The following is a 9,943-nucleotide window of genomic DNA, read 5'->3' on the forward strand; positions in this document are numbered from 1 at the left end:
CCACTAGCCTCCTCACCTCCAACTGCACCAGCCTCCTCACCTCCAACTGCACTAGCCTCCTCACCTCCAGCTGCACCAGCCTCCTCACCTCCTCCTCCACCAGCCTCCTCACCTCCAACTGCACTAGCCTCCTCACCTCCAGCTGCACCAGCCTCCTCACCTCCTCCTCCACCAGCCTCCTCACCTCCAACTGCACTAGCCTCCTCACCTCCAGCTGCACCAGCCTCCTCACCTCCTCGTCCACCAGCCTCCTCACCTCCAGCTGCACCAGCCTCCTCACCTCCTCCTCCACCAGCCTCCTCACCTCCAGCTGCACTAGCCTCCTCACCTCCAGCTGCACCAGCCTCCTCACCTCCTCCTCCACCAGCCTCCTCACCTCCAGCTGCACCAGCCTCCTCACCTCCACCTCCACCAGCCTCCTCACCTCCAGCTCCACCAGCCTCCTCACCTCCTCCTCCACCAGCCTCCTCACCTCCAGCTGCACCAGCCTCCTCACCTCCACCTCCACCAGCCTCCTCACCTCCAGCTCCACCAGCCTCCTCACCTCCTCCTCCACCAGCCTCCTCACCTCCAGCTGCACCAGCCTCCTCACCTCCACCTCCACCAGCCTCCTCACCTCCAGCTCCACCAGCCTCCTCACCTCCACCTCCACCTGCACCAGCCTCCTCACCTCCACCTGCACCAGCCTCCTCACCTCCAGCTGCTTGTTTTGGAGAGGTAGCGGAAACAACTCCACAATACAAAAAAACTCCAATTCAAATATGTAAGTTTTTTTTCATTCTGTGCTTATTACTCAATTGGAAAAAAAGTTATGAGCGTAAAGCTTGTTACTCCTTTGTTGCATTCATGCAAAATGAACACAACTCGTCATTTTCATAAAAGGAAATCGTGACATTTTTAAGAATTGTGGTTGAAATGGAAAATAGGTTTTTTAAAAGGGGTTTTATGTTCTAATAAAAGGTTAATGAATACATCATGTTTCATGGTTTGATATTGTTCATCTTCTGCAGATGTGAAAGAGGCATTTGCAGGGAAGAAGGCCCATGTCCTTCTTTCAAAGATTGGAAATTATAATTTGTATTATTGGGACATCGAGAAGGTTGGTCCCAACCAGGAGCTTGAGAGCGAGGTATTATGCTGTCATTTTTGCCTGATGCCTTTACATCACTTCACATACAGTATGTGCATTTCTGGACTATACACATTCTAATTAAGATTTTTATCTATTAATAAAGTTAATAATACATAAATTGCAATTTGGTGACCGGCAAAATTAGTTGATAACTGAATATATGTAGCATTTACACACAGAGTCAGTCAACATATGGAACTGCATGTCTCATGCACAATGAATTTATTTTTTCATCTTTCATAGGTAATCAATGCCTACCTCACCTTTCTTGTGAGGAAATATAATAAAAGAAGTCCAGAAAAGGCTGGTGTCATCGACAGTTTTTGCATGACGGCAATTTGGCAAGGGAAACAACAAAGACTCCGAAAAGTATGTATGTAGGGGACTGTTATGCACATGGAATTTGTTTATTTGATTATGCAATACATTTTCATTAGTTCCTCTTATTTCCAACTCGATCCAATGGCATTCTCCATCATTTTGGGAATAATTAATGAACAAAACCACTGGATGTTGACGGTGAAATGAGAAGTACTGAGCAAATCTTGCTTCTATAAGATCATTATTAGTGGTTTTGAAGGCCCTATATACTTTCAAGAGTTGAACTCCCTTTCAAATGCCAATTCTGAAGTTGAACATTTTTCATGTACCCTTTCAATCTTACACATCAATCTGTCCAATAGTAGGTTTGTGCCTCACTTATCTTGTTTCCATGTTAAAAATACAAAGGTCATCTACCCACACGAGAAGAGATGCCTTTTTTTGGATCCATTGGGGGAATCACAAAGGAACATCAAGAGATGCCTGGGGTCAACAAGGTATTTTTTTCCATTAAAGGATGATGTCTAATACATAGTACTTGCACTATAACGTCAGACAAAAGGCAGCTCTAAGAGCTGCTAAATGATTGATTGATACTTTTATTGGTCAATTGTACGGGGTATGTAACATATTTCGTACAATTGACCACTAAATGGTAACATCCGAATAAGTTTTTCAACTTGTTTAAGTCGGGGTCCATGTTAATCAATTCATGACAATGGTGCAATAGTTTAATAGTTGTTTACAATTAATATTTCTATCACTAAGGGCCTTTATGCGAAAGAAAGGCTGCAACGTGACAAGGTGGGCATGCAGCACCCTGGCCCATGCATGCCAGCAAGATGGCACATCATGTGGTGTCCTGGCCTTAAAATTAAGTGTACTGTACACTACTGAAACAATGTGGACAACCTCAAGGTCATTACCTTTTTTCATAAGAGAAATCCATGACTTGGTTTCTTACATGTTTGTGATATGTACCTTAAGTAGCCCAAAAATTATATATATAAACTTGAGGTGCACCACCAAAAATTGAGTGATGGTTTAATATCTTATAAACACATGCTTACCTTAGCTTTTTGATTGATTGATTGATACTTTTATTAGTAGATTGCACAGTACAGTACATATTCCCTACAATTGACCACTAAATGGTAACACCCGAATAAGTTTTTCAACTTGTTTAAGTCGGGGTCCACGTTAATCAATTCATGGTAAAGCTGAAGCTGAATATTACTCAAATCTCATCCACCATAATAAAAATGATCCTAAATTTTTGTCTAGTACGGTAGCATCGCTAACCGAACAAGGGACCCCTTCCAGTAGCTCCACCCTGATGACTAGCTGATGACTTTATGCAATTCTTTCATAAGAAAATTGAAGTCATTAGAAAGGAGATTAAAGACAATGCGTCCCAGCTACAACTGGGTTGTATTAACACTGATACGACTGTATATACGGTGGATACTGCCCTCCAAAATATTTTCTCTCGAGTCGGGACCCAGGATGGACCGCTCGGCTGTGTATCGGCTGGGGACATCTCTGCGCTGCTGATCCGCCTCCGCTTGGGATGGTTTCCTGCTGGCTCCGCTGTGAACGGGACTCTCGCGGCTGTGTTGGATCCACTATGGTCCCCATCTTGCTAATTTATGTATTCATCATAAGATGCTTCAATAAATCAATCAATGTTTATTTGTATAGCCCTAAATCACAAATGTCTCAAAGGACTGTACAAACCACTACGACTACAACATCCTCGGAAGAACCCACATAAGGGCAAGGAAAACTCACACCCAGTGGGACGCCAGTGACAATGATGACTATGAGAACCTTGGAGAGGACCACATATAGAGGACCGAAAGAAATGGATGTCGAGCGGGTCTAACATGATACTGTGAGAGTTCAATCCATAGTGGATCCAACACAGCCGCGAAAGTTCAGTTCAAAGCGATGCTTATACCCTAACCTATGTTGTTTTTAGTTTGCAGAGGAAATATTGAAAGGGCAGCAAATAAACATCAAGACGAATCCTACGGCCGTGAACAACATGAGGCTTGATATTGCCACTGTCCTCCTCCGAGAAACAGGTGCATTTTATTTTTAACAGATCAATATTAATTACTTCATGTTTGAGCTGTTTTAAACCTATGAAATTCAGTTGAAATTACAGGGAAGGCGGTAAATCATTCAAATGAGGTTTTGCCACTAACATTCTTAAACCATAAAAAATATTGATGGCACAGATTAAATCAAATAATCAGGACAGCGTAATACAATTACATATTACTGGAGTTTATTTTAATTTCAGCAAGATATTTGAAGAAATTCAAGAGTGAATATTGATGCATACTCTTTTTTGGAACAGATGATCTCAGCAAGTTCTGTCACAGCTGTGGGATGGAGGAGAGCGATGACCCTAATTTGGTACGTTTTCACTGTGCAATACAGTCAGGCTGTGAAATAGCAGGGCGGAGATAACATAATTTTTGTAGTAAAAAAGTAACAGTGATAATGATGAATTATTAAAATCCGGAATTTATATACATTTAATTTAATGGCCTAACTTTTCTGCCTCCTCACCTCCGTCCTCCTCCTCACCTTAGATCCGCTGTGACATCTGTGACAGGTGGTTTCACCACGAGTGTGTCCTGAGGCCAGATCTTGATGGGGATTACCTGTGCCCTGCATGTGTATGATGATTGTCTTTGTGTTCACTTCATTTGACGTTTGACTTTGTGTGACTTTGTGTTCACTTCATTTGTGTGACTTTGTGTTCACTTCATTTGACGTTTGACTTTGATAAGAAATTATATTTCTTCTCCTCTGATCTGAAAAAAACTATTTAATTACAAGACCGGTTTCAGATTATATTATAGTAATACCGATGTATTTATTATGTTTATAATATACATATATATATATATATATATATGTATATATATGTATATGTATATATATATATATATATGTATGTATATATATATATAAATCACTTAGATTTATATCGCGCTTTTATAAACACTCAAAGCGCTCACAGAGAAGTGGGACCCAACATTCATTCACAACTTGTGGTGGTAAGCTACATCAGTAGCCACAGCTGCCCTGGGGTAGACTGACGGAAGTGTGGCTGCCAATTTGCACCTACGGCCTCTCCGACCACCACCAATCATTCATTCATCATTCATTCACCAGTGTGAGCGGCACCGGGGGCAAGGGTGAAGTGTCCTGCCCAAGGCAGTGATTTTTTTTGGATGTCAATAGGTGGGAAGCGAACCTACAACTCTCAGGTTTCTGGCCGGCCGCTCTACCCACAACGTATATATATATATATATATATATATATATATATATATATATATATATACACTGTATATTACCAAATAAACACCTCTTCCTAATAATAGCCCATGTATAGCGATACACCACAACTGACTGGATGTGGGGGAAAAGCTGGGAAAGTAGGCAAAAGTCCTCAAAGTGTTCAAAAATCAGTCACACAAGTGCCGCAGCTGGCCACCCGAGTCAAGGGATGCCCAGCATGTCCATAGCGCACACCGCAAAGTCACACTGGAAGTGGGGGGGAAAGTTGGGAAAGTAGGCAAAAGTCCTCAAAATGTTAAAAAATCGTACCCGGGATGGAGTGCCACAAGTCCCCCATGTCCCAAAATTTCAAAAAATGAATAAAAATCCAGGGGCCGGATTTTGGATGCTGGCGGGCCGCTTTTGGCCCGCGTGCCTTAGTTTGGAGACCGATTTCAAAAATTGTCCCCAGCCAGGTATTTTTTTCTTTGGAGTTTATAGAGAGTACATCCAACAGAAAATTGGCCTTATAAACAAAGGGAGAGAGTTTAGAGGGGAAAAACATGCATTTTCAGGCTGCCTGAAAAAGCACCCCCCCTAACTCCGCCTCCGGAGGTCCGATCATCACATGGTTTTCACAGTATACAGGGGGGTAAGGATGAGTTATTAGGGTGAGTTTCATGTCTCTACGAGCTTCCTAGCCAGAGATAGATAGGGGGTGCTTTTTCAGGCAGGTGGGCTGTTGGTGCTGCCTGAAAAAGCACCCCCCTCCCTAACTCCGCCTCTGGAAGTCCAATCATCACATGGTTTTCACTGTATACAGGGGGGGTAAGGATGAGTCACCAGGGTGAGTTTCATGTCTCTACGAGCATCCTAGCCAGAGATAGATAGGGGGTGCATTTTCCCGCAGGTGGGATATTGGTGCTGCCTGAAAAAGCACCCCCCCTCTAACTCCGCCTGTGGAGGTCCAATCATCACATGGTTTTCACAGTATACAGGGGGGGGTAAGGATGAGTTACTAGGGTGAGTTTCATGTCTCTATGTAGTTCCTAGCCAGAGATAGATAGATTTTCAGGCAGCTGTAATCAACTCTTCACTGAAAATGCACCCCCACCATAACTCCATCTCTGGTACTTCGGGTACTTTTGGTAAAGTTATTTGTGAATGTTCAGTTTGAAAATTCTTAAAACCAAAACAATGATAGATATCAGATGCATTCATTTATTAATGTATTCATCCATCCACCCATGAGCTTTTTAAAGTTAAAGAAAATGTCATATTTTAAAAATACAAGTATTGGATCACGTCGAGTGAAGCAGCAAACATTCGTTCTCCTTGATGTCTCTAAAAAAGTACATATAGAGGCTTACTTTGGTGTATATATTCTTTACAGTAAGCTGTCAAGGCAGACAATACATTTTCGGGACAGCAAATATTCCTATATTAAATGGTTATTGTTTTCGCCTTATCTGAATGGTGGCGAAATCATTAAAGGCTCACAATTAATCCATCCATTAATATATCCAAAGTAAAGACAACTTGGATTATTTCACCTTGTTATGTACTTTTTTATGCCGAAAGAGGCGATGTACCCACTTGAATGACGACGAACTCATTAAAGGCAATGACGGCGAAATCATTAAAGAATCACAATTAATCCATCCATTAATAAATCCAAAGTAAAGACAACTTGGATTATTCACCTTGTTATGTACATTTTTATGCCGAAAGAGGCGATTTTAGCCGAGTTCAGCTACTTTTCGAGACGGGTGACGCAACCGAGTGACGTAAGCGCGCTCCCGCCAGGGGGTGCGTTTTACGGCGGGGGTGCATAATTCGGCACAACACCTGTTTTTGCTGATGCGGTGCACTCCCGCCAGAAGACGTTATGCTAATGAGTAATGCCCACGAAGATGATATGCGCATGCTCCGAGTTGTGAACTCATTTATTTTGCGTTGGAACAACATCAAATCAATCCCATTGGATCAATTATGAGAAATGTTATGTTTCACTGACTAAATATATATGTGTATATTTTAAAACTAGATAGTTTTGAATAAATTCAACAATACTTAAATGTGTCACATCTAAGAAGGGCTTGAATCGTTTTTTTGAGTGTATGAGGAATCCATCCATCCATCCATTTCCCACCGCTTATTCCCTTTTGGGGGCGCTGGCGCATAATACGATTAATTGGGCTGCCATTGCTTCACAGCATGGCACATAATTATGAGGCTTTTTAATTCGGCACTTTTAAATACATTTTAGGCTGCCCCTTAAAAACTTAATATAGTAAAGTGCAAAAATGTGCTAATCCAGGTGTTGTGTCGCTAATAACACATTGCAGGCCATTATCAGGAGCCCATAATTATAGTTTAACATATTTTGCTACTGGTTTGACTATCAGGGTTTTACTTTTATTCCAAAACCACAAAGAAAATATGAAATGTGAATGCCATAGATAAATGTATCTATGGCATTCACATTTCATATTTTCTGGCTGCTCAGTACAATCTGTAATGACAGATTGTACTGAGCAGCCAGACCCTTTCCTATGTTGCTATAAGTCAACAGTCTATGGTTATCATCACTATTGCTTCCTGTCACTGGTACCTTCAATGACAGTTTGAACTTGTAGTTTACCTTTTCAGGTATATTTTTACACAAACTGTAGATATTACAGTTTTATTTTTACAATCTAAATTATTAAAACTGCCTGATCTAGTTGATTTTAATTCAGCTCAATTATTATTTAAAGCAAACAAAAAGGTTCTACCTGCCAATATTCAAATACATTTCAAACACAGAGAAGGAGTTCATAATCTAAAGGGGTGTAGTATCTTGACTATTCCAACAGTAAGAACTACCAGGAAAAGTTTGTGTGTGTCTGCACGTGGAGTGAAACTTTGGAACGGATTGGATGTGGGGCTCAAGCAATGTTCAAATGTCCATCAGTTCAAAACAAGATACAAAAAAATTGTATGGGCAATGTATATGAATGTGAACATGGATGCCTAAGTGTTAAACTCCATCACTGGCTAATAAGGATTATTGTTATTATTATTGTTATTATCATCTTCATTATTTTATATGTATTACTGTCATCATTTATTGTCATTGCTATTGCTATTGTTCATATTGTTATTATTATTGTTATCATTATCGATATTGTTTAGTCATTGTTGATATTATCATTATTATTATTACTTCTATGACATCACCCAACTAGTTAAACTATATGAATTAGTATCAATGAGAGGAATACATTGAATTGTGTGTGTGTGTGTGTGTGTGTGTACACAAACAATCCTATATGCAATTTTGAGTAATACTAATTTTCTGCAAATGTAAAAACAAATATGAATTCTGACTAAATAATTGGTGCCGATGGAAACTAAGAAAAGGGATTTGGGTACACTATCTGGAGTACAGGGCAGGCAAGTGGGGGATCTTATGTTCGTGGATAGCTCCTCTGGCAGGGGTTCCCCTCGTCTCTCTTAATGCGCAGCATAGGACACATAATAAGTACACAATCTGGAGTACAGGGCAGGCGAGTGGGGGATCTTATGTTCGTAGATAACTCCTCTGGCAGGGGGCTCCCCTCGTCTCTTTTAATGCACAGCATAGGACACATAGCAAGAGTGGTCCTCAGGTCCTGTTGATCAGGGGCAGTAGCTCCACAGCCACAGATCCACTATTAACCACTAATATCACAGTTAAAATGAAAGCTTGTTCCCATAGGCACCATAAACTGTTAATGTTTAGACAAAAGTGTATATTATATATACTATTATATATATTGTATTTATATAGGTGTGTGTGTATTTTGGGTATATGCATGTGTGTATGTATGTGATTGTGTGTGTATGTGTATATGTGTGTATATATATATATGTATATATATATATATACATTTTATATATGTGTGTGTATATATGTAAGTGTGTGTGAATTTAAATGTATTTTATATAGACAATATATAGCAGCAACCACTGAATTGAATTATATTGTATATATATATTGTATATGTATAGGGGTGGGACCTAATAAGTTTACTTCTTCCCACTCCCTTTTGAGCCAATCTTGACATCTACAAAAGATTAGGCACATGTAATGTTCTCAATGTAGGTGTAAAAATAATGTATATATTTCTTTTGTATTTTATGTCATTCTCTTGTTTTGTTTGCATGGCTCAAAATAAACCCATTCATTCATTCATTCATACTTGTACAGAGTTGAAGTTAAGCAGTTTCATAGAATAGTGCTTTTACTTTGAGCCGCAGGGACACTAATCACCTTTTAAATGAAGTGAACCAAAAGAACAACCCACAATTATTTCCTTTTTGTAAATGTCTATAAAAGATTGTGTTCTGACTGTGGGTGTGAGAGATGACTCAACACAGTGATGACATCATAGGCGCCGCCCTTCAGCGTCACCTTTATGTGAAGGCACGCAGCTGCTTTTTAGGGAGTCACTGTGTAAAAACAGGAAACACTATCTTCTAAGTTTTTATAAAAAGCTTCAAGCATTGCTTTTTAAAAAAAAAAAAAAAAAAAAAAAAAAAGTGCTTGTGCTGCATGGATGTAGCAATATGTCAGCGTCTTTCCCATCCATGATGACAAAGCTTGTGACTTCGTGGAAAAGTTCACTTTGAGAGCCTGTGGATGTCATATTTCCAGCAGTGCTCAGTCTTCTTCTCATACTAAACTCTCATCAGCAGACATCTTTGAGGATGTGGTGGGGAGCAAGGCATGCTGGGTAGAGACGCACTCCTGAGCATCGGGAAAGATCAGGGACACTTTCTGGTCTTTTCGCCTCCACTCGAAGTAGAGTTGATAGTGGTAGCGCAGAGACACCTGCACACACACAAAACAAGACACCATTAGAGGAAACTCCTAGTCACTAGTGCGTGTCTGTTCATCCATCCATTTTCTACCGCTTGTGCCTTTCAGGTTAGCGGGGGGTGCTGGAGCCTATCTCAGCTGCATTCGGGCGGATGGCGGGGTACACCCTGGAAAAGTTGACACCTCATTGCAGGCACGACTGTGGGTGAGTGACAATTGTGGTGGGAAATCCATTCTTATATTCAGGTCAACATGGCCTGACATTTAAAGTACAGTGAGTCCTCATTTATCTCTTTTGATTTCCGGACATGACCGAGATACATTCATTTCTGTAAAATACGAAT

General features: G+C 40.5%; 2 protein-coding genes across 6 annotated transcripts in view; one reads left to right on the forward strand and one right to left on the reverse strand.

The window, feature by feature from the left end:
• The first annotated feature begins 1,583 nt into the window (after nucleotides 1-1,583).
• Nucleotides 1,584-9,943, forward strand: part of LOC133543966 (uncharacterized) — an 8,473-nt gene continuing 113 nt past the window's right edge. The window contains exons 1-6 of one of the 2 annotated variants that reach the window (XM_061888920.1): nucleotides 1,584-1,651; nucleotides 1,862-1,950; nucleotides 3,435-3,540; nucleotides 3,819-3,877; nucleotides 4,057-4,143; nucleotides 9,708-9,943. The exon at nucleotides 9,708-9,943 is cut by the window's right edge and continues 113 nt beyond it. In XM_061888920.1, the coding sequence (XP_061744904.1) occupies nucleotides 1,885-1,950; nucleotides 3,435-3,540; nucleotides 3,819-3,877; nucleotides 4,057-4,143; nucleotides 9,708-9,779 (390 nt within the window). In that variant the 5' untranslated portion in view covers nucleotides 1,584-1,651; nucleotides 1,862-1,884 and the 3' untranslated portion in view covers nucleotides 9,780-9,943. Of the gene's footprint in view, nucleotides 1,652-1,861; nucleotides 1,951-2,221; nucleotides 3,332-3,434; nucleotides 3,541-3,818; nucleotides 3,878-4,056; nucleotides 4,144-9,707 lie in introns of those variants that run through there. The other variant, XR_009804561.1, reaches the window with a different exon arrangement.
• Nucleotides 9,004-9,943, reverse strand: part of LOC133543965 (E3 ubiquitin-protein ligase MARCHF2-like) — a 22,380-nt gene continuing 21,440 nt past the window's right edge. For all 4 annotated transcript variants that reach the window (XM_061888915.1, XM_061888917.1, XM_061888919.1 and 1 more), the window contains one exon: nucleotides 9,004-9,611. In XM_061888915.1, the coding sequence (XP_061744899.1) occupies nucleotides 9,453-9,611 (159 nt within the window). In that variant the 3' untranslated portion in view covers nucleotides 9,004-9,452. The remainder of the gene's footprint in view (nucleotides 9,612-9,943) is intronic.

Source organism: Nerophis ophidion, linkage group LG26, assembly GCF_033978795.1.
Source record: "Nerophis ophidion isolate RoL-2023_Sa linkage group LG26, RoL_Noph_v1.0, whole genome shotgun sequence".
Taxonomy (NCBI): Eukaryota; Metazoa; Chordata; class Actinopteri; order Syngnathiformes; family Syngnathidae; genus Nerophis; species Nerophis ophidion.